The sequence below is a fragment of the Cyanistes caeruleus genome, chromosome 7, assembly GCF_971803275.1.
Source record: "Cyanistes caeruleus chromosome 7, bCyaCae1.hap1.1, whole genome shotgun sequence".
Taxonomy (NCBI): domain Eukaryota; kingdom Metazoa; phylum Chordata; class Aves; order Passeriformes; family Paridae; genus Cyanistes; species Cyanistes caeruleus.
In genome coordinates, this window is record NC_141707.1 from 8,541,481 (window position 1) to 8,566,663 (window position 25,183).

General features: G+C 42.8%; 1 protein-coding gene across 1 annotated transcript; it reads right to left on the reverse strand.

Annotated features, from left to right (window-relative positions):
• Positions 1–1,488: 1,488 nt before the first annotated feature.
• Positions 1,489–20,587, reverse strand: FRZB (frizzled related protein). The gene is made up of 6 exons (XM_086896079.1): positions 20,065–20,587; positions 11,940–11,987; positions 7,552–7,617; positions 5,101–5,305; positions 4,819–4,882; positions 1,489–2,555 (listed from the first exon to the last, which is right to left on the reverse strand). Exons 1-6 carry the CDS (start codon positions 20,516–20,518, stop codon positions 2,445–2,447), a joined length of 948 nt encoding a protein of 315 aa, XP_086752205.1. The 5' UTR covers positions 20,519–20,587; the 3' UTR covers positions 1,489–2,444.
• Between the last annotated feature and the right edge of the window lie 4,596 nt (positions 20,588–25,183).

The window sequence follows — 25,183 nt, forward strand, 5'->3', positions numbered from 1 at the left end:
TCTGGAAAACACAGGAACCAGGTGTGGATGAGAATGGAAGCACCAAGCTACAATATCCAATACGCATCACAGTGATGTTTTCAAATGGGAGCAGCTGTGTTGTTGTTTTTGACTCATTGTTTACATAAATTAATAAAACTGGAGGAACAAAAAACATTACAAATCGAAGCAAAGTCACACCCCAAGTGGATGCCTTTGAAAACACTGTGCTGAGGGCTGCATGCTTCTACAGAAGAATGTGCTATATAGTGCATTTTTGAAAGCTTAATGTAGGACCAGATCAAAAATGTGCACAAAAAGGGCAGAAAGGGATTTCCTGGGGAAGAAGCAAGAAAATAATGTGCGACTATGTTAAATTAATAAGACTATAATTTGAATAAAGTCACTTTAAAACACCAGTTTCAGAGTAGTCTAACTTTAGCAGCAGTTTTGGAGTAGTCTAGTTTGTCATAAAGCCTTCACAGATGTAGTAAAGCAGCAAGTACAGCTTTAGAGCAAAAGCATATTTCAGTGTGCTCCAGGCCACAAAACAGAAAAGCAGTGTCAGAGTATGCAAAAGGCTCTTCAGTTAATCAAGGGATTGCAAAAAATGCCTCTTGCCTCTTCCAAGAAGCCTATCATGCCACCCTCATTTTTTATATGTTAATGAAAAATGCTTAATTCCTTTGGAAAAAATGCAATTTGGTGACTTCCAATTAGGGAAATATTTTCACTGTAATATCATGACATGTGTGACTGTTACAAATGCTGCTCACTTTTTTCTCATTGAGGTTTAAACACAACTTAACAAATTGTTCCATTATTTACCAACTCAGTAGAAATACTTGTTAAAGTCACCATCCCTGGAGCTCTTCAAGAAAAGACAGGACATGCAATTTAGTGCTCTGGTCTAGTTGACGTGGTGGAGATCAATCAACCCTTGAACTTGATGATCCTGCAGCTCTTTTCCAACCTAAATAATTCTGTGATCTGTGTGATTCTGAGAAAATACTGGGGATTTAATACCTGGAGGATTAATATCCTTCTGCCAGCTTTCAGAGCTAATCTTTCCCCTAAATTATTCCTTTAATTATAAATAAAAATTTGAGTGTTGCAGGATGTTGTTCTTTTCAAACTTTCTTGGTATCCAGCCTGGTGGAAAACCTGCCCCAAGACTGCTGGTTATTAACTGAAATCTTAAAAACAGCATTACTGTAAGATACCAAATACTTTGGTCCTACTTCTCATCATCATATTTTCAAACCACCCAACAACTCAACACTATTTTCTTACTGAAAGGCAGCCCTAAAGACAGTACTGACACCTAGAACACAACAGTAATTTGCTCTTTGTAAGTAGAGCCAGTTCCCCTTTGCAGACTATGCCAAAGAGGATTGCTCTTTGATGTACCCCATTTTAATTTCTTTTAAGCATGGGAGAGCAGGAAAAACAAAAATAATTTCGAATATATTGGCGCCATCAGCAAAGAATTCTACAAAAACACAAAAATTAAGGGTTTTTTTTTGTTTTTATATTTTCAAGAGTAGTATTAGCAGTATGATGTTGGTTCAGAAGTCAGGTAAGGTCTGTGTTGGTGACTACAATTCTTTTATTGGACATATGTATTGAACATTTGTTTATGTAGGCACGGACTTAAGAATAACAACACAAAATCAAAAGGCTAAAACTGCAGCTGTACTGAGAAGCAGGCCTGGCAAGTCTGTCTACTCCTATAACTCAGCTGAGAAAAGGGGATAAAAACTGCCATTATAAGAGAAGAAACATGTTATAAATTATGGTTACAGAACTAGACAATCTTTCCTTCAAGGTCCAAAGCACTGGAAAACCCAGGTTCCCTGTGTGAATGCACATTGTGTTTGTTGCAGGAAAGATTTAGACTCTGCCTTATACAAGTGGTTTATCTGTAAGAAAACTTAAAAAAACTGTATTGATTCAAACAGTTCTCTTAACAAAAAAAAAAAAAATTATATATTTCAGAATTATATTTCAAATATAAAAAATGACACACTTAAGCCCAAATAACAACCTACACAAAAGAGAGCAAGTTTCAGCAAACAGTGACCAAGAAAGAGTGAACAGGGAAAGCCAGTGTGAGTCATGACTTTAAGCACTGGTCTTTGCCGGATTTCATTCCTGCTTGCATCAGAACTTTCTCCCAAAGAAGATTCAGGGGATAAAAAAGGTAGATTGAACATGTCCTTGTCTTTCTTCATCTCATAAGGGCAGTTTTCTACAAAAAAATATACATTTCCAGAACTTGCACATATCCAAAAAGAAAAAAAGTTGGAAAACGAGAGGGAGAATAAAAACTAATAAAAGCTAAAACATTATTTTGTAGTAAACAATAGAATATAACGTGCAATAGTGCAATTCCTCCTTTGCTGCTCCAACAATGAAGTCTTGGTAGACAGTCCCCCTGCATGTCAGCGTGCAGCAGCCCAGGTTTAACTGCGTGGCTGCTGGGCACTGCTGGGATTGCCAGGCTTGGGAGCCGAGTCGCTGTGTCCAGCCTCTCCCTTCCCCTTCCCAAGGTGGCGGAGTTTCTGATCCCAGCGCTGCAGATGGAAAGGCAAAGAAATCACCAGAGAGATCACAGAACCACGTGTCCACAAACAACAGCAAGAGCAGAGAAACAAAACAAAAGTTTAACAAAAGTTGGTGTTTCTACCATGGCACCCCGCACCGGGCTCAAGGGCGCAGTGAGAGCTTATTGGGGAAAGTCATTTAAATAGTCATTTAAATCCCAGCTTTCTTGTAGCCTCTGTGGGTGAAATAATGGCTTCAGCACAAGGGGGACTCACCTCTGAAATAGTGAAATTTAAATGAAGCTAATCATGAAAAAACAGCCAAGGGTTTTTTTTTTTGTTGATTTAAAAAAGCTAACAAAGCGACCAAAGAAGTGTTTGAATACAGTTCTAATTTATTTAGCTTTTAACTATTTTTAATAGCTATTCAGCAACTATTTTAATAGCCAATTATTTTAATATAGTTTTAATTATTTTTATTTTAATTATTTATGTAATTATTTATTTATTTATTTATTTAATTGTTTTTCTTTTAATTATTTAATTTTTAAATGAAGATCGTCTGACTCTGCTTTTACAAACGTGTAATCGTAATATTTAATTTTTTTTTAAAAAAAAAAATTATTATTTATTTATTTATCTGTTTTTCAGGCAACAGAAATCACATTAAAAAAAAAAAACACATAATAAATATAGTTGGTACAACTATACTTATGTTGATATGACTATATTTATGCTGATGTTCTTGGAAAGGAAAATGATGATGATAAGTGGGTGGTGACGTGGCAGTGTCCTCAATAACAGACAACAAGGAAGTAAGTGAGAGGGTAAGTGTGCTCCCCCAAAAAAATCCAACAAATGATGTTACCACCCATGAACTGAAACTGAGCAGAAGTCAGCCCATGGCAGCAATGTGATATTTTCTCTGTGGCACTGGATTTCCTAGGGTTCTGCCAAATCAAACAACAACCTGAAATAAGATCCCTGTACCTTCTCACTCCTGTAATCTCCACTGATGTGAGAAATGTGCTCAGAAAATCTTGCTTTTATAAACACAACAGTATTCTCCTGCTAGTGACCCTCACACTGATGAAGAAAGAGCTGAGTGAAGGAGAAGACTGATTTGCACAGGCACAACCATTATGGCAATGGCTGAGAAACTGTGTCAAAATAAGAATATTCTGTACAAAGTGACACTCATAATAATGTCAAAACCACTGATACTTTGCAGTGCATCGAAACATAAAAAAGTAATCCTTCCAGAACTTGGAAGGCATTAGAAAATACTTTAGTCAGAAAAAAAGAGATGTATTTTGATATAGAAAGCTGGGGTTGCTTAGCCTGGAGAAGGGTCCAGGGAGATCTCAGAGTACCTTCCAGTACCTAAAGGGGCTACAAGAGAGATGGAGAAGGACTTTTTTACAGGACAATGTAATGACAGGACAAGGGGTAATGGCTTTAAAGTGACAAATATTATATTATATTAAATTATATTATGTTATGTTATGTTATGTTATGTTATTTAAATTCTTGTCTGTGAGGGTGGTGAGGCCCTGGCACAGGCTGCCCAGAGAAGCTGTGGAAGTGTCCAAGGCGAGGTTGAACAGGTCTTGGAGCATCCTGAGAGAGTGGAAGGTGTCCCTGCCATGGCAGGGGGTGGAAAAGATGGGCTTTAGGGTCTTCCAGCCCCAAACCATTCCATGATTCTATAATGCATGGCTTGCATTTGAGCTCATTGCTATCACATGACTTCCCCATCAGGTTCCTCCCTCAGCCAAGTCAGGAAGATTGATTTAAAATACTTAATTTAATAGTTAATTGAAAATAATTAATTTTAAATAGTTGCTAATCCACAAAATTTGGCAAAAGCAGAATTCCATTTAAATAATATTAAATCTTGAAAGTATAACCTTGACTGATTCTGAAAAACATTTGAAAAGCCCCTGATCTGTTTGTTTTACTTTAATTCATATCACCACCCCAACTAAACAGGCATGTATTGTGGAACACACAGCTTGCCTACAGAGTTAAAAGACTCCTGCAATTTGCTTTTTTGAGACAGAGGTTTTGATTGCTGCTACACTGGGATACTTTGGAGTAATTTAATGTATCCCTTTAATTTACTCAGCATGCAGTTCTAAGTAACCCAGCAAATAACACACCAAGTTAGTTTTTGATACATTATATTAATTAACAGGAGGCAGCATATGCATTTTCTTCCCATATATTGAAAAGACAGGTAGATGTTTTATAGCACCCCCAACATTTGACTTCTGGTGAGGTATTTTCTTACCTTTATTTTTTTCCCAAGACGTTCCTTCCACTTCTCAGCTATGGAGCCTTCCACCAAGAGTAACCTACACAGCAGAGACAACCAGTTACTCCATCTGGAGGCTACACAACCCAACACACACAAGACTTAACATCTCTGTGCCTGCAGAGAGCCTTGTCCTCCTCCCTGAGCACCATGAAGGAGATGTCCAGACACCCACACCAAGTTTTCCTTCCTTTTGGCTCTGACATTCAGATTCATGACAGGGGAACAGCAGCACCAAGCCATGACACACAAAGTTACCTGGAGCGCTCCTCGTCCTCGTAGCCCATGATGATGTACTCTTCCTTGGCACTGAGAGGTGGGCACAGGCAGCCAGAATTGGTGTGAAGGTTTACAGTGTCCTTTGGAATGTTCACTAGGGAAGATTTCAGGATCTCCTTTACTTCCACTACTGCGGTGACGTCGTGGCATTTAGTCTTCACCTCCTTCACTTTAGCCCGAATGACTGGGGGAAAGTCACAAAGAGCATTGTTAGAAGCAGCAGATAATGCAGGTCACTCCTAAACTGTTCTTGGTGACCTCTGGGATTAGTCTTTTGCATGGTCCTTTATCAGAAGCTTAGCTCTGATAACTCCTGCAATGTCTCTGCCTCCATCTCTTCCCTTCATTACTTCACCCTCCACCAAGGAGCTCCAGGCAGCTCAGTATGTCTCTTAATATGGTCAGGAGCAGGAGTTATGTACCAGTTGGATTTACATCCTGTTAAAGCTGGGCTTTCACTTCCTTCCTTCCTTTCCTCTTCACCCTTTCCACATTAAATATATTAAATCTATTTCTTGTATGCTCTGCCTCTCCCTTGAGCTGTGACTGTTCCCTCTTTGACTACCTGCAGCACAGATGAGCAAACTTTATCACTCTCAACCTTACACAAAAAGTGAATGAGCATTAAAACTTCTCATATCACTACTTCTGCTGGATGACAGGCCCTTACCTTTTTTTTATTCTCTCCAGTGACCCAGCACTAATCTGCTCTGCTCTTTATGAACTCCAAATGCTCCTGATCTTGACCCAATGATCTCTCTAATTGTTTCCTCTCCCACCCTTTCTTTTTGCCTTAAGTTGCACAGGAGGAAAGGTTCCCTTTCAAAGGCAAAGCTTTTCATTCTCTCATGGTGACCAGTGAACTGATACCGCATGGAAATGCAAAGCCAACCCAGAGGTCATGCTCTAAAGAATGCCACATCATTCACAGCCTGCAAACAAGAGTCCCTTTCCACACTAAAAATAGGATATACCCCACATTCCAAATGTCTCCTGTGTGAAAAAGGTAATATAAAAGAAAGAAAACCACTGACTTACACATCTCACTTCATGTGCACTGCCCATATCATTAACCAGCATGTATTCCAGGCACATTAAATAACATTGCCAACAAACACTAAATTGTGCATCCAGTACACACAATTTACCCTAAGTAATCCCCTTTCTCAAAACCTTTTAAGATCTCAAAATAAAATATTGCTTTACTTTGGAGGTATTTCAAATGCCCTTTTGAAAGCTATTTAATTTCAAAAGCTTGAGAAAATGGACAAGGAACATGCTCAATGACTCTGTCATATGCAGTTTCTGACTAGAGAATAGTCACTCTAATTTTTTTACAAACAAATCCACCAAAACACCATAAAACTGACAAGTGACCAAAAAAGTGTTTTGAATACAGTTATAATTTTATAGCTTTTAACAGCAACTATTTTTAAAAGATTGTCTGACTCTGGTTTTATAAATGTGTAATTGTAATATTTACTATACAATTGCTGTCATTTAAATAAAGCCTTAAAGTTCACTGAGCCTAAGGCTCTTTGCCTGATTAATGGGGAAAAATGAAGTGTTGCATAGAGGTAAAGCCTTATAAAATTAGGGCCTTGTTACCCATGTAAAACCATGGTTCAGGCCTGCTACTTTGGCCAAGCAGAAAAGGGCTATGGGAAAGAGACTCAGCTGAATTAGAGGCAGAAAAACAAGTTATATAAACATTGTGTGTTCACATCGTGGTGTATGGTGGCTGGTTGGATTATGTTTGTTGTGATTTAAAACTGTGTAACTGGGAAAGGCCTAAATGCTCTAAAAGGCCTGGTTTTTGCAGCAAGGAAGGGCCCAATTGTTCAGCTCCTGTCAGTATTCAGTGGCTTCACTGGCCTAATTGGCTTGAAACAAACAGTATGAAGGAACAGATGAGCCTGGAGCTGTGAAATGCCTGAAGATGAGGACATGTGCACTTTTACAGGTGTTGCTGACAGCATAACACAGCTGGCAAGATGCTCACAGCTGCCTTGAATACACCAGAAGGAAGAGAACCTGCTGGATCTCATGGAGAGCTAGTGGCCATGAAAGCTACTAAAAACATCCCCCTCTGCAAAAGCTGAGCATAATTGAAATCACAAAGGCAGTTCAGGCACAGCAGCCCACAATATCATTTTTGTTGCATCACTCTTCACACTAGAGAAGTACATGAACCCCAAATGCCAGCACTAAAACTGAACTAACACACCAAAAATACTCTTGTGCTAACATATTAAGCTTATCCCCTCCATCCTTTTAGTTTGGAAATGTTTCAGACTAAACCTTCCTCCTGCAACAAGTAATACTGGGTTACCTTCAGTAACTGTGAACTTTTCAGGCTTTTTTAATGAGAACTTTTCCCTTCCTGCAGCCTTAAAAAAAGCTGGGAGCTGGCCAAGCAGCTGCTCTTACCGTAGTTGTAGTTGTTGCGTAGGTAAGTCTTCTGGGTAGCCTTTACAGGCTTGCACTTGCAGCGGTCTACAGAAACAGAAAGCTTTGTTTAGGTAGAAAAGGGCATGTATTCAGTGATAATCTTCCCAAAACCTTCAGCTCACACCTAACAAAAATTTCACTGAATTGACTTGCTTACTGCAGTGAAAAAGCCACAGGGAATTCCTGGCCCATTCTGCTGGGAGATGTGGAATTTTGTGTGAGACCTTAAATGTTTTTGTTAGGAGAAAACCTAACATACTGAAATTTAAAAAAAAAAAAAAAAAAACCCAAACCACAACACAACAACGAAGACACACAGACTTTGAGTCTGAAGTGACAGAATCATCATTTTAAGCCAATTCAAGGTTCAATCCTGGGCTCACAGGTGCTGTAATTCCATCCTTGCAATGCTGTTCTCTCTTCTGCACAAGACTTGAGGAATTCCCTCCTTTCTGTTCATTTTATAATACAGACCATAAGAGAGACACAGAAAGAAAATACTATGGTAGTTCAAGACTGAACACTTTTTTGAACCCTATGTAGCTCAGATTAGTTTAGCAAACTGGAATATTCTGGATAGCAAGCATTAATTGAATAATTGCCATTGAAAGGGACTTTTAAAGACCATCTAGTCCAACCCCCTTGCAAATAAGCAGGGACACCTTCAACTAGATCAGCTTGCTGAGAGGTCCATTGAATTCACCATTAGGAATTGTGTAAATTTTACACAATTTTATTATGACCCAGAAGCCCAAGTTTAATGAAAATAGAGAAATTCTCAACCCTTGTGGCCAGGATAGCCTTCAAAAAACAACACAAATGAGCACTGTCAGAGTAGCATTTCCAAAGGTGCAGATGCCAGACAGCTGGGAACTCTTAAGAGAGGTAAAAACATTTTCATTAGTGCCCAGGGAATGCTAACACTGAAGCTCCAGACCCACAGTGGTGTTCATAAACACCACTGGTGTTTCAGGGCTGGTTGTTCTACAGCAAATATTTACTTATTTTACACTAGTAACACTATTTTTTACACTAGGAAAATAGGCAGAGCAGCTTTGGAGGAGTAATTTCAAACAGCAGATCCCAGTATTACATATGCATGGCCATCTATTTTGACATTTGATTTGGCATAAATGGAAGAAAATTCAATGCATCTTATTTCTATACACCATCATTCTAAATATCAATGCATATAAGCTGTTGATTTAGGTAAATCCAACATGAAGAGTCTGAAAAAGAATTTTTATTTACTATGTAAGATTCCAGTGTATTAAAAAAAGTTAAGAAAGAGATGCAATCATACGGTTACCAACTTCTCAAATCATTATTTATTTTCCATTGGAAGAATTTTTGTAGCTGAAAATACAAAAAAAAAAAAACAAAACAGGAAAAAGGAAAACATTTCAAAAGAAAAGTGTATTATTTCCTTGAATTTCAAACACATCCTCAGGAATCTATATATAGATTCCTACAGACTTTTCTATGTGCTCGTGTTAAAATAACAGAAGCAGAGAAGGGAAGTGATTTTTGGCTTCCCTTCTGCCTTTGTGAGCTCATGGATACTGCAGGCCAAATTATAACTCCTTTTATAAGTTGCCTTGAAACAGAGCATAAAAGATGTGCTTTTATGACCCACACTCACACAGGCACCTCAGCACTCAAGTCCAGCAAGTTGTACCACTCTACTGTACTTTGCACTGTGTCCCAGGCAAAATAAAACAAACTAAATTGCAAGACAAGAGCACAGTCTCACATTTCCTTCAGTTTCAAGGCAACATTGATTAATTTTAGAATATATTTTATTCGTCTAGTTCTATTTCTAAATTATAGACCTGCCCACGTTCTTATTGAAGAACCTCCTAGGCACCCTTGTGCTTTTTAAAGTTACATTTAAAAGAGCTGTACAAAATGCTGCATTATTGCTAATTACTATTTAGAGATACAGAAACTAACACAAAACTCATTTGCCAGGGTCAGAGCCAGAACCAATTCGTCTCTCCCAATTCCAGGTACAGTGATTTTCAAAGGAAGGCAAATGCTGACCTTCCCCCAGGGAGTGGGAACACCCAAAAAATGTGGCTTTAAAAATGTACTGCATCGACTGATGCTGAGGGAAAATCCCATCCTACCTGACAGCCTCCTCAGAAGCTGCCAGAATTACCAGAAGAGCTCAGAGACCACAGCAGTACATCCCAAGCACAGAGACAGGCAGCAGAGGCTCCCACTGGCTTTGATTGAGATTAAATTTTCTTTCCAAGCAAATACAGGACTACCAACTGCTCAAAATCTCTCTTTGAAAACTTCACTCTGTAAATGCCAAAAGACATGGACTACACAGGAGAATGGTTTTCCCCATGGGTTGCTACCAAGAAACATGTGTGTCATCTTAAATATATGTGCATGTATGGCTGAAAACCTGGCTGACCTGTACAGGCAAAAACCTGGCAAATGCTTCCCAGATAAAGGATAAAAAAAAAAAAACACTCTAGAAAATCTTCTAAGAGACTTCAGAAGCATGTGATCAAGGAGAAAACAATGTGGTTCACTGCCAACAGAGGTAAAATGGTCTCCCAAAAACAACCCCCAGGCAGACTCGGAGGGAAGGTTTTGCCAGCAGACACTTCCAGGGAATAAAATGTGTCTCCAGCAGGGATAACCCATGAGTCCTGTTCCCTGTGACCATGCACAGCAGCACAAGCAATAAGATGCAGAAATCACAAAGCTGACAATGGGATTTAAAAAGAAATACACCAGTTTGCTACTTGCAAAACAAATGAACAAAAGGTCTCTATTTACAATGGCAAAACTGTAAATTCACTTTATTGAACATATAAATAAAGCCATTTTGAAACACGGCCTTTTAGGTGATCCAACTGTGTTTGTCAGCTCAAACTGATGTAGCACACTGCACCAGAAATCATGTGTGTACAGTAAAAAAGGCAGTGATATCAGCAGATATTGCACCAGCAAGTTTTCTGTGCATCCTCACCCTGTTTTCTAGGTGGGATGTTTTTTTTTAGGTCTGGTTTTGCCTTCAGTCATTGAAAAGCATCACAACAGTAACAACATGACTGAAACTTTCCTCTTCCCCTGCAGGGTCACTCACTGGAATTACATGCCTTCTGCATGCCTCTGCACAGGCAGCAGTAAAGATATGCTTCACATCTTGGATATATGACACTGAGAGCTTTGCCTTCATGCTGAAAGTGAAGCTTATATGCTCTTTGTACAGTCTGCATCGAGCAGGAAATCCCTGCTTTCTCAATGGGACACAATTGAAAAGGGCTTCAAACTATTAAGATACTAATGTTAGTAACAAATATCTTCAGCAAGTCTTCCAGACATGGTCCCATGCTCAAGAGAATTTAAAGCAAAGCTTGTTAAAAGGCTTGTTTTTATGAGGTTTTTTTAACTGTACCTGGGTTTCTAGAGGGTTTAAACTGTGATTTAAAGAATATTTTGCACCAATACAGCTGCCTTCATATTGGGACCTACTGATCAAATTTTTAAACTGTGTTACAAACCGGGCATTACTAATTCAATTTTGCAATTTGGTCACAGAGCTTAATGCTGAAATTCTATGTACAGGTATCTAATGTTAGGTTCAACAACCATGCCCAGGTGTTTATACTGTTGGAGTGAACATCAGTGCACACTGTAGCTCATCAGCACCTCTGCAGAAGGAAAGAAAGGTTAATGCTAAGCTTCCAGGTCTCAGATTCTTGACAAAGACGTAAGAGGAGAACTTTGGATCGAATCATAATAAAATTCGAGGAAATCTACAGTCACTGGTTTGCTTGAGCAAAATATTCACATTCCTACAATTATTAGCTACCATCCTAGGCTTTGCTTCTTTGCATTGGCAAGCAGTGGTAATCCTCAAGGGGTTTTATTCAGATTTATTCAGTTCCAGCAAAACCAAAACAGAAATAAAAAGCAACAGGGGACATGCTGGAATAAAACCAGCCTCAGAGGGTGCCACCCTCAACTTCCTCAGGCTAACAGGAGTATTGCCATTATCTACAAAGAGTACTGAATTTCATTTGAAAACTTTAAGGTCAGAATGAACCATTATCTTCACTGGTTTTGGCCAGGGAAAAGTCAATTTAACGATTATTAATGAACTCTCTGTTCAAGACAAAACTTCTAGTAAAACCAGCACAGCCCTCTTGCTTTGATGGACATTTTGAGGCTGGCCAGCCCCAAATCCCACCTGCCCATGGAATGCAAAAGCACAGACTACAGTCTTCTCAGTCAAGAGTAAGTATTTAAGTAATCATCACTTAGTACCCCCCCTTACCTAATTAAATATTTAAAGGATTTGAAAGTCTACAGCTTATGATACAGTTTTATAAAAATGTACTTACCGATGCCGGCGCCTCTACAGTTGCCATTATTAGAATCCATAGGGAAATCTGGCATGGATTTGTAAAACATGGAAAGAAATGTTAGTATTTTTAATATTGGATTATTTCACTACACCCACACGACAACGTTTTCCCTTTCTCTAATATTTAGCAGGTGGAAACTTAATAGCTTCACTAATAAACAGTTTGTAATATTCTAGGGGTCAGTCCAGTAAAGCTGACACAACATCTTACCCAAAATTTCACCTGAAACCAGCACATCATGTTAAATGCTGAAGCAGACTAAATATCCCATTTCCATTGCTACAGACTGGCAGGTTTCAGACAAGGGTTGACATTCATGCCATGAATTTTGGTCACCTACAGAAAACACATGTAGTGTTTGCATTTAATTAGATGATGAAGGAGAAATTACTTTGGGGGATTTTTTTGGTTACTGAGGAAATCAAATCAACCAGCCATAATCATACTGTTGAAGTAAATGCCAAAATAAATGTTTCAGACCTTCCCACACACTGATTGCTCTGAAGGACAGATAAGGAACAGAAGTTTAAAAAGGCACTATGCCCAAAGAACTGCTTTCAGACACATTCATAAGTGGAGAGTGTCCCACATTAGTAAAATGTATAATTTCAAACCTATTTATTAAATCACACAATTTAATGGGTTTGTACATATATTTAATCATGGAAAAAAAAAATATGTTAATGCATATAACCTTGAATGAGCTAAGGACAAAATAAATTCAAGAAGAACAAGAACTGGGAGAGAGGCAGGATACTTTATTAGAATGGCACATAAAATGGAAAAACAAATAAGCTTTCAAAGAAAAAGCCCTTCTGTAATTTTGCACACTTAAGTCATTTATGCTGCTCTTCCAGTTCTAGAATCTGGCATCCCACAATCATCTTTCTTAGATTCTTAAATAATGTTTCACTGTCTTTACAATGTAGAACCAATGTAACAAATGCTCCTCTCTTGCAGCCTGAGCTGTAAGAAAACAACCAGGACACTCATGATACTCAGTATTCATGATGGCTTTAGATGTGTGGATTAAATTTTAAAGGCCAGGATCATTATTTAATCACAAATTCTGTAAATACCTGTTTGCAAGATAAATAATATTACTTTGCTAACCTTCTAATTTTGCCATCCTTGTTTAAAAAAAAATTTAAATCTCCACTTAATGAATACTTATACTACTCACAGCAATATAAAACTTCATTTACATAAATGAGGATGCAGCTAAGTCACAGTCAGGGCAAGAGTAAAACTGAAAACCAACTAATTCCCTCACATAACAATTAACTTAAAAAAAACCCTGAGACTTCAGGAATAATTATTCTAACCAATATAAAGAGCAAAGGGTATAGAAAATAGCATAGAAAGATTCAACAGATGCTCTTTTATATTTAGTATCCAGCAGCTAATAATTCACCACATCCATTTTCTTGCAAAGAAAGTTTCAAACTGCCACAGGGTCTTTGTTTATAGGAAAAAAATTATATTTTTATGAAGCCAATCTGATCTTTGCAATCAGGTACTTCCACAGAACCTCTGAATCTTCACCATGCTGCCTTCTAACAAGCCAGTCTATACAAGCTAGTTCTTACTTACATGTTTGATTTTGATTATTCACCTGAGTTATTCTCAATGCTTTGAGAACACATTTTATATTGTATCAAATGCGTTCTGGTATTCCAGGATGTGATGAAAGTGGAAATGAAATGGCTTCCTTCTGCAAATGGTAAACAAAAGGGTGACCACACTTCTCATTCTTCCTCTCCTGGGCCAATTATCTATTGTCTTGTTCATTCAGCCAAGCTGTAGCTTTAAATCTACAATTCCTTCTGATGTGGTAAAAGCATCTGCTCCAACTAGAGACAAGAAGTCTGCAAAATCCTCCAGCCACAGAGAGGTGGCCATACAAGCCTCTCTGTGTACCTAGGACTGGCCTAGGTATTTCAGCACTCTGGGCATCCAAAACCCCTGCAGAGAAAGCTCTCCAGACCCACTGCTCCTCTCACTCAGTCACCAGAAACATTCTCAGGTTTCCTTGAAGGTTCTCTGCATATGACCAAGCCAACTCCTCTGGCTTTTCATGTGGCCCAGCAAGCTAAAATTCCTACCAAGACAGGAATTTCAGGGATAGTTTGTTGATACCTTCAAAGCACATTCTCCATTCCATCAAAATTGTTACTGGGGACAGGAAAAAATCTTCATCACGGAGAAGGCAAGAGAAGTATCAGATTAAATGCTGACCATCTTCCACCCACAGAAGGAAAAAGAAGCCCTGAAGTGCACTGTCTCTAGCTAAACCAAGGATGGATCCAAGCAGGCATGACTTCATGGTGCTTGAGCAAACCTAGTCCAATTCACATTGAAATCACAACTCAAAATAAACCAGAGCCCAGTGAAGGGTTCACAGCCTTCCCTGGCCCGTGTGGAACATGATGCTCGTGGGTGTTGGCTGAGGAATTGTCCTTCAGGAATCCAACAGGAGGAGGACGGGTGAGCACTTGATGTGGCCGCTATAAACCTGGCCCTGCAAACAAGCATGGAGCTCACCTGCTGTATGCCAGATATTCCCGTGCACTCTTAGTGCACAACTTCTTCTTAACCAAATTACAACACACCCCAGCCTCCACACATCCCCTAATTCTGCACTGCCAGGTCACCTGTCCTACCCCAAACCAGTAACACCCAATGTGTGTGCAGCCAGAGAAATTCAGACAGTGTGCAACGCACCCACTGATGGAAGTGCCTGCACAAAGGCAGCAGTGCAGCCTTGCCATCAGAGCATTGTGTCCACCAGTGAGCAAAGGAGGGGTGAACAGCCACTGATACATCACCTTGTGGTTTATTTTTGGACTTGGGAGGGCTTGGGCCAGGCACGTATTGACCTTGCCTTGATGTTTATCCTTTCCAATGCACTCATGCCTGTTCAGGGATGACTGGTTTCTAAGATGCTTATGGAGGGGACTGGAGACCTCTGCCACTGTATGACATCTCTCAGGAAAGTCCTCTCATTTCTCTGACCCTTTCCCCAGTGAGGCTTACACAGGCTGGTCCCTGCAGGGACAGGAGATTGGAAGAGGGTCCAGGCCAGGCCTGCCAGCAGCAGATCCTACATGTCACCTACAGACACCACCTGTCAGATCTCAGGTGGCTGTGAGCACCCAGCCAGCCCCTGTCCCTAGCAGCCTGATGGACAGGGGCCTCTCCCAACCAGGAGGTGTGCCCTGCTGAGACCTTCAGCTGTAATGCAGAGGGGAGGAAAAAATGCTATTTAAAGAGCCCCAAACAACTGACTTCCTATTGTTCCACTTCTCTGCACGGGCAAACCCTCTGCCAAGTTCTGTCTGTGCAAAGCAATCCTTCTGAAATAAATACCTGTCAGTGATGATTAGCAGGATTGCCAAAGAGGGAGATACTATCCAGAGGTCAAATCCAAAAGTTTCCTATTAAATTTTGTTTAGGAGCTGGGGACAAAATCCAAACTGTTTTTTCCAACATGCCATCTTAACTAATTGTTTTTCAGAGGGATTTTATATAAAACAAAACAAGAAGAGCTAAATAAAAGCCACTTACACAGTAAGTGTGCAAAATAACTTTTATTTTTTTTACACAGTAAGTGTGTAAAATCCAGGGGACTCAGCCTACAAAGGCAGCTGAACAGTAGTGAGAGTGCCTAACACCACTGGTGTTATCTTCATTACTAAGATTAAAATTCTCTTATTTACCTCTCCTGTCCTGTTTCAGGCTTGAAGTTTGTAATCATTGTTATTTAACTGAGAAATGAAGCTGCTCCCAAGTTTTGAGCAAAGACCTAAACAAATCCCAGCTTTATAAACAACAACATGGGCATGACTGCTTGTCCTTAGCACAGCCTGTAACACTCCCCCAGCACCACTGTGCACATCAAACTGCTCTAAGTAGAGCTAGGAAAAGACTGAGTCAGAGTAAATTTGATCTGGAAATTTGGAAGCCACTGTTTTGGAAATTAAGTTAATACTATATAAGAAACAAGCATGAGAAATGGCTTGTTCACTTGTCTGTTAAGCCTGCAGTGCCAAATTAACATACTGGGTTACTATGAACTCATCCAGACAGACATGGAGGACTTGGGCAGCATGGAGGAATCATGGCTTAACATATGATTTAAGAAAAGAGGTGTTCCTCATGTGAATAATCTGTAATTTTCTTCAGTGTTTAAGAGATGGTGGTTTTTTTAAAAAAAAATCAAAGTTCTCTTGAGACATCTTACGATAGTTTGGGTGTTAACTACACATGGTTGATACCTTGTGATGTGGCTTCCCTTTTCCACAACATCTTTATTAACAGGCCAACATGCCTTGAAGCTATATTCTTATCTAAATAAGATATGGTGAGACAACCTGCCTGACAGATCTGTCTTCCAATACGCAGAGTACACATCACTCTGTTCTGTTGCTAGTTCCCTCTTCAAAACAGGAATAAACATTTCACTTGAGACATAAACACTCTGCCAGGCAGTAGCAGCCACAGCACACATGTCAAATTTTTAGTCAGCATCCCAATGCCAACACTGGCCACTTATTACCTGCTAAACTAAAGACAGGTCCTGCCTCTGAAATTCTAGATTTGAGACAATTTTGTCCCCCAGCAGTCCCTGCTGCTTCACAGACCTATGAAGGTTTGACAGGGGCCTGAATCTGATAGATTGGAGGAAGAATAAGCACATGCATGTGAAGACTGAAATACATGGAGCAGGTGAACAGGACCTCCCAGAGATGTAAGACAGATGCCATAGGAAACTCCAGACATTAGCATGCACTAATCTGAAATATGGGGTGTCAATGTATTGTCAGGATGCTCTTTCATCCTCCATCCTGGATGATGATTTGTTGGATCCTCCACAAAAAGCCAAAATATTCAGCATCACACTTGCCTCTACAACACCCACACCATGCCTGCAGCACCCCTCTGCTTTCTGGCTGTTAAAGGAGCCCAGATGTTTCCCAAAGAGAATAAAAAATCGAGAAACCTACACTTCCCACATGACACTTGTTTTAAGCTGGTCTCTGTAAGGTGAGGAAGTTAAGACCTCCCAATCAGCACTCCCACTCAGGTTTTGGAGAGCAGCACAAGCCCAGGGGGTGTGCACAGCTATTCCTCTAACTGAGCCCAAAAACACAGCACTGTTGTCGGCTTTCTCCATCACAGAGAGAGCAGTAGCTGCTTCACCCCTTCACCCCACACCTTCACCATGCCTTCACCTTAGTCCTGCCTTGGCAGGAAGTGTCTACCCCTTTCTCACCACCTGGGCTCAAATGGAAAGATGTCCTACAAGACATCTGTGGTGTGCCTCAACAGCTGAAAGTGAACTTCTTGCTGAGATTTATCACAGATTTTACCAACCACAGTTCCTCCGGATTTTGCAACAGCCACAGGCTACCGGGATGCAGGGAATATAACTGATGGAAACTGGGCTTGTGAACCCAGTCCCTGCTCTGACAAGGGCAAACACTGACTGCATCATCCCTAAGGCTGCTCCCTTATGGAAGGGACAAGACAAATGTTCTAATGTTCATCAGCAATAATGCAGAAACCTCAAGAATAAAGGAAACAGCAGAACCCTGTTACAAGTAGCAGAAGAATGAAAGCAAAAACAAGATTTCACTTCTGAAGAATAGAAAAAGGCCCTTCTACAACAGAAAGCCATGAAACAATGAATTATATTTCTGCTTGTTCTATCAGATGTAGTTTACAGAGAGCAGAAAGCAAATAAGAGCAGGTATTCTGCACGCTACTCATCAGGCAGCTGGTTATTCATGTCTTCTACTGAGCTGCAATCCTTTATTTGGAGAATTGGATTTGAAAGTGTTCACCTTACCTCTTCCTAGAACAGGAATCCTTCCCCCTGCTTTCTAAAAGAACAGTTTTATTCCCTCAAGAAGGATTCTTTCAGTCTGGTGCATAATGCATCAGTTCAAAATATTCAGCCCAGAAATGAGAATGTCATCAGGTTCTCATTCACTGAAAGAGAGTTTTCATGGATCTGGCCCTGGAATCCCTCAAAGAGGTTATTGTACTGCTGAGGTCCTCAGGAATAGGTAACTCGGGGGCGATTTCAGCCAAGCTTCCTCCCTCCAGACTTGAATGTGATTGCTTTCAAATTGCTGCAGACCTGCCAAACCCAGCTCATGCTGGAGCCATTTTTAAGGTGGTTTTGAAAGCACCTCAATGCTGCAGAGAAAGGTGCTTGGTGTTCAAAACCACATCTCCCCAAAACTACCCCAGCAGGACTGCAGCCCTCAGAGAGCAGCAGCTGATGGCAAAAATAGATGGTTGTATTCATGGGCTGGGGAAAAAAAAGTAGGAAAAGGCAAGAGGGAAGCAGTTAGAGGTTGGAAATAGCAGTAATGAGTGGATATACAAGGGCATGGAGGTTTCAAGAGGTCCAGAGGATAAGAGAATAGAGTCAGAGATGGAGTAGAGTTTGTCTGGCCTGTAAATAAATGGAGATGGAGAGAGCAGCTTACCTGGGAAGGTTGAGCTGGGGAGCACAGTCAGGAAACCGAAGCGTGATATTTTGTTAGGAGAAGAAAACAGGAATTACAGCGTTTGGCATTACTGGCAGTGGGAGACACAAAGCATTTGGTAGTGGGACAGAAGTACAGTATGAAAAATCCCCCTTTCATTCCCAGGCCACTGCTGGGGGAGGACAGAGAGGCGATATCCACTGCTCCCAGCACTGCAGCTGTGGGCACTGAGGGAGACAGAGAGGAGCACAACAAGCTCGTGGGGTGCGTGGGTGCTGCTCTGCTCTGACCCCTCTGGTCTGCTCTCCCACCCCAGCACTGCTCTCCTGATGGAGAGGTCTGGCAGAGCCACCAGCACTGCAACTTTGCATCAAAGAGAATGGTAGCCCGGTTCCACCAGCAGCAAGTGCTTTCCTGAAAATATACAGGAACCGTAGTCACTTTGTAGAAGGTCAGAGCTCACTCGTGATAACCACCCACTAGCTCGCTTTAATTTCCCGTTCAGCAGACCCTGGCATTCAATATCTCCGTGGTGCTCAGCTCACCACACCGGAGCGGTGTCCTGCCAGCTCCTCCAGCCCAGGGGCAGCTGTGACAAGAGCAGGATCCCCGAGCCACAGCAGGTTTGTGGCACGGTGGCAGCCCCAGCCTCAGCAGCCCTCGCCTGACTGTGCAGAGATGCTCCTGCCCCCTGCAGCACTGCTGGATGGCAGGCAGACACCCGGCACAGCCTTCCCGTGGGATCGCAGTGAGCTCGGCTGGTGGAACAGGACGCACCGAGGGGCTCCCGCAGCCCCTCTGAGGCCACAGCGCTCTGACACCACCGGGAACGCACCGGAGATGACTCGGGGGCAGAAGGCAGCATCTGGCACGCTTCAGGGATGTCGGGAACAAAACACAATGGAAGGCCGCTCACCTGGCTATAACTCTAGAGCCCAGGGACCTGCTGGGGAACCTGCGCTGTGACCTGTCCCTTCAGTGCTGAGCGCTGAGACGAGCAGGTTTTCTCCCCTGCAGGTGTGCATAGCAAGCGGCTGGGGAGAGCCCAGCCCCACCCCAGCTCCTGTGCCTGGGACTCCTCCGGGCACAGACCTGTCCCCAAAGCCTGTGCAGCGGTGGTGGCCTCGTGTGGGAAGGGAGCGACCTGCTCCGGGTGGGAGCGGCTGGAGATGAGCAGAGAGGGGCAGAGAGGAGCGGGGCAAGGAAGGGGAGCCGGCAGCCGGGGGCTGCCCCTCGCTCGGGCGGCTCTTCCTTCCCTGCCAGCAGCCGCTGGGTGACCGAAGAGCGGCACGGAAAGCTTTCCCGTCGGTGTGGAACGAGGCCCGCAGCTCTCACACTGCACGGTGGCGGGGCTGTCACTTGTCACACAAGTGACAATATCACACAATATCAGTGTGTACTCTCTGCGCACAACAGCAAAACTTTCCCAGCAGCGGCGCGGCCGCTAAAGGCAGCGAAAAGACGGCAAAAGAGCGGAGAGCAAAGCAGAGAGAAGGCGAGGGCGCTCGGAGGGGAGGCAGGGCTCCCCGGCTGCCGGGCCGGGCTGCCCTCCCCGCCCGCCGCCCATTGTCCCCGGGCCGGTGCCGCTCCCCGCCACTCACCCGCGCCCTCGGCGGTGACGATGGCCTCGGGGGAGATGCAGACCCCGCGGTCGTAGACCGGCAGCTCGTCGCAGGCCAGGCTGTCGGGCCAGGCGTGGCCGTAGCGGAGCAGGACGGGCTCGCAGCCGGCGCGGGCGCGCTCGCAGACGGACTTGCAGGGCTTGATGGGCTCGTGCTGGAAGTCGATGGTGCAGATGGGCGCGTACATGGCGCAGAGGAAGAAGAGGAGGTCGGGGCTGCAGTTGGTCCCCAGCAGCCCCTCGAACTGCTCCATGGCCAGCACGGCGTTGGCCTGCGTGCTGTGGTGCAGGTGGTTCGGCATCTTGGTCACGTTCCAGGGCAGCGGCTTGCAGAGCGGGATGCGCACCGGCTCGCAGGCCGCTCCCCGCCCCGCCGGCGCCCGCCCCAGCAGCAGCAGCCCGGCCAGGGCCAGCGCCGGCCACGCTCGCCACATGCCGCGGGCCCCGAGGTGAGCGAGGGCCCGAGCGGGCAGAGCGCGGCTCGGGGCGGCTCCGCCCGGGCTGGCTCGGCCCCTCCGCGCTGCCCCCGCCGGGCCGCACCGGGGCCCGCCCCGCCGCCCGGCCCGAACAAAGGAGAGCCCCGAGCGGGGGAGAGGCGGGGGAGCGCTCGCTGCCAGCCAGAAACTCGCCTCGTCCTCGCCGGAAGGCGGGCGAGCGCTTAAACTCTTCCCCAAGTGAGAACCTTGCTTACTTTTTCGGGTTTCGGACCGCTCTCTGGGAGATATACTCGTACCTTCTTAGGAAACACTTATTTTTATTTTATTTATTTATTTTGCACACAGCACGCTGATTGCAAATGCTTGATAAGCAGGAGGTGCGCACCTCCGTGTCACCTAGGCATAGCCATGGGTGAGCAATTCTAGAGGAGAACAATAATGATGAGAAGGTTAAAAACGAGGGAGATTCGGCTGAGCAGCTGGGGATGCTTTCTTTTCAGAAGGTTAAAAAAAAATAAATTGAAGAGGCCAGGTAATGTTTAAGATACCTTGCAAAACGGTGGTGCGATAAAGGGAGGCTCGACTTGATCTGGAAAAAAGTGGCTTCAGATAGTCAAAGAACATTCTGAGTTGGAAAGGACCTTAAAGATCATCTAGTTCCAACCCCGTGCCATGGACAGGGACACTTTCCACTAGACCAGGTTGCACAGAGAAAACAAGCTGACATTTATTAGCTGAATAAATTATGTCCAGTTATAAACATAACGAGCAATTGCTTGATCAGGCATTTGTTATTCCAGTTTCTGCCCCTAAATCAAAACTGTGAGTAGAAACCTGTCTGCCACAAGCCAATGCTCAGAAGCCAGACAAAAAAAATGTGAACCATAAATACAGACTCACAAACACAGGGTCAGAAGCCTAGAAAGGCTCTTCTGCAGATTTTAATTTTAATTTTATGACTGAAGATGAGACCTCGATCCCTTTAACTCAGCTGGTAATGTCCTGGTTCCAGCAAAGGCACATGCCAAGCAAACAAGTTGTAATACAGCCAGTGGCATAGAGGTACCTTTTATTTACCCACCTCCACAGATGCTAATTTCAAGGAGTAAAACCTTGTTCCCTGCACACTTGGAGGGAAATTTGGGCCTCAAAGAGAGGCAGAAATATTCATACACGTGTTCATGTGGCAGACTTAGGAGCCATCAGTCAGGCTGCCCATGACCCTGTGAGTCTGGATTGCAAAATATCCATGAAGGCAAGCAAAGGGAAGCTTGCTCATCTGCAGGGGGAATTAGAGAGAGAAGTGTTTTTACTCATCTTCTTACCTCTTCAAATTTAGTCACAGCAAAGCCTCAGGCTTGAGTTTTCCCTAGCAGTGTAAAAGAATACATGTTTAAAAAGCATGTGGTGTATGAAAAGCCTTACCCAGCTGGTTGGGAAAGGAATATATTGGGGACTTTTTCTGACAGCAGTGAGTGTGAGCAGTGCATCCTTGAGACTGAGTCCAGAAAAATGGGGCAGAGCAATGCAAATTACCCATTGACATAAATGAACATACTTTTCTACTTCAATATGAAATTATCCCATCTCTGTATTTTTTCTTGGATTTTTTTTTTCAGATTGAAAATTGAAAATTATACAAAACAGTTTTAAAAATAATTCCTGTGCTTTGGAGGAAAGAGCATTGATAATAGTGAACATTCCCATGCCTGCAGTAAGGCTATCAAGTCCATAAATTTAATTTTTTAGCCCCCAGTCTACATGATCTACACGAGAGGACCTTGTACTTCTTTATTTAAACAGTAAAATTACTGAAAATTCGTTCAGAACAGCAAATGCTGGCATCCCCACGAGATCACAAACACACTAAAACACGTCCCTACGCAATGTGGCTTCACATTTCCCGTGCTGGTGTGAAGATACACGCCGTGCCATCAGCAGCAGAGCACTGCTCACTGCCCTGCTCTGCTGGCAGGCTCCTGGGAGAGCATCAGCTGCCAGCAGGACTGGGGGCTGTCTGCATCCATTACCTCTTAATGCTTCCACTATAAATCAACTTATACGAGGTGGTAAAAATTCACCTCTGGCTGGAACTAGGAAATCTGATTACTGACCTGAAACACTGCTATTTTAACCAAACATTTACACCCCACCCCGTGTCTGCCAAGTTATTTTCTGTTATACAGGAGGTATGGTCAGTCTTGACACCTTTTTAAACAGATGAGGAGTCTGGTAAAGCAGAAAAAGAGAGAGTGAAGAGGAGGGCTCTGGTTTTGTGCTATCAAAATGCTACAGTGCTCTGCTCTGCAGGTAGAGTTACACTAGCAGGAAAATAAAATGGCTAGAAGAAAAGAGCAAAACACCAACCTACTCTCTGTCTTCACTGCTAATTGGAGCTATAATAGGTGTACCTACTGAAAATGGTGATTTTGTGTGTTAGCTGAGAAAGCACGTGCTGTGGTATCTGGCATTTTCCACCAGTCTCAAAATATAAAGTAGCTTTTGCTCGGGGTGCGACCACAGCGCTGTCAGGAATTTCACCTCCTTCTCTCCCACCATTTTTGTCAGATTTATGAAGAAAAAACAAACTCTTCCTACAGCTTCCATCAACATAGAAGGGGCAGTGCTAAAATTCTGGGGCTGGGTTGTGACAACAGTCAAATTCCTTACCTTGAACAACTCCAAAAGGGCTTAGTCAAATTATGATATCACCATTCTATCAGCTTGATGTCATGCATGACCAGCAAGAATTTCTTAATAAAAGTATGCCCAGGCAGCAGTCTGAGATCAGCACTGCATGTCTTTGAGTTTCGTGGTAGGCTTTGAGGGGTTGGTAGTAACCTATAAACTTACAGAATAATAATACAGCCCATAGTATCACACAAAGTCATTTCCTGGAATAAACAAGAACTCAGTGGGGTTGAGGCCTAAGGCAGGCATTTGCCTCTAGAGTAGCTCATACAAAAATTACAGAAAAAGGTGTTGGTACTATTATTATTATTATTATTATTATTATTATTATTATTATTATTATTATTATTATTATTATTCCCCGCAAGAATCACCCTAGCCTACAACAGTGAATAGTGCCTGGACTCCAACTTATTCATCCATAACCCCATTTAGAAACACTGGTTTGCCTTGGAGTTTGGTTGCCTTGGAGTGCCATGAGGATGGATTTCAGCAGGAGGTGGCAGGATAATGCTCACAGCTCTGGGGATGGCCAACCAATTTTATTTGGGGATACAGAAACAGAGCAGGAGGAGGAGGGCTGCAGAGAGGATTGGAAAAGGGATTGTGGGCTTTGTTGCACCTTTCCCCAAAAGGAAGCTAAGAAAGGAACTGCTTCCAGGCGCCTGGAATTAATTTATTTCTTTGTTTGTTTTTTTTTCTTTACATAGTATCATTTCTCTCTCCCCCTTGTTTTTGTCTTGAGGCAGATAAACAGCAACAGGCTTAAGAAGCAGGAGCTGGGTTTCTGAGATGCTTTGATGTTCAGCTCCACTGTTAGAACTGTCTGTTAGGAAAACTTCATGGCTTGAAACACAAAAATACATCTATTTCAAATTTAAGCTGGAACAACTACATTACTGAATAGAAATGTAGAAATATGACCTCATTAAAAATAAAAACTGAAATCTGAAGTTTTCTTTGCAATAGTAAGAAACACATAAAGGTTTGGTCAAGATTAACATGTTGCAGTCAAGGCAGTCCCAGGTGTATTTGTTAGTATCAGTTTTATCCCAGTCCCAAGTGTATTTGCTAGCATCAGTGTTATACCCCAAAGTGTTATAATCTCCTTTTAGAGATAAGAAACATCCCCATATACACACCCCAGCATCTTACCTCTATAAGCAAAGGGTGCCTATAGGCCAGAGGAGGCACAGGGAGGATGAAGGACCAGCTCCCACCTTCTCTGGCTTGGGGCAGAGCTCATTAGATCAACAAATCTGTGTTTACATTTCTAAGAGGTACTAAGTACATGCTGTGGATGCGTTTAATTCCATAGTCTAAAAGTGGTTGAGAAATGAGTATGTGTCCCAAACAAACTAGAAGTGACATGACAAAAGGGAATGGCTTCAAGCTGAAAGAGAACAAGGTTAGCCTGATATTGGAAGAGATTCTTGGCTGTGAGGGTGGGGTGGTCCTGGCACAGGCTGCCCAGGGAAGCTGTGGCTGCTCCATCCCTGGAAGTGTCCAGGGCCATGTTGGAAAGGGCTTGGAGCAATCTGGGATAGTAGGAGCTGTCCCTGCCCATGGCAGGGGTGTGGGGTGGAATGAAATTATATTTAAGGTCCCTTCCAACCCGAGCCACTGTATGGTTGTATGAATTTCAGAAAGGGAAAATCAGAGATCAGGAAAAAATGCAGAACAAGGGTGTTATTTTTCCCGGTCTAACATCTGCCCTGAAGATGCAGTGGCCTGTGTGCAGGCACATTTGTATTTTGGATACTGCAAACTTCGTTAGCAGTGGAGGGAACAGCCTGCATTAGGCTGTAAGCTCTAGGTGACATTGTAAGAAATCATCTCTTCACTTTCATTTTGCATGTTCTGCCAGAGCCTTCCCATCAGTGACCTTTAGCAGTGTTCAGAGAGGACACAAGCTCACTCTGTGCTTGGGGGGCTCCCCATCATCACTGCTTCAGGCAAGGACCCAGTGGG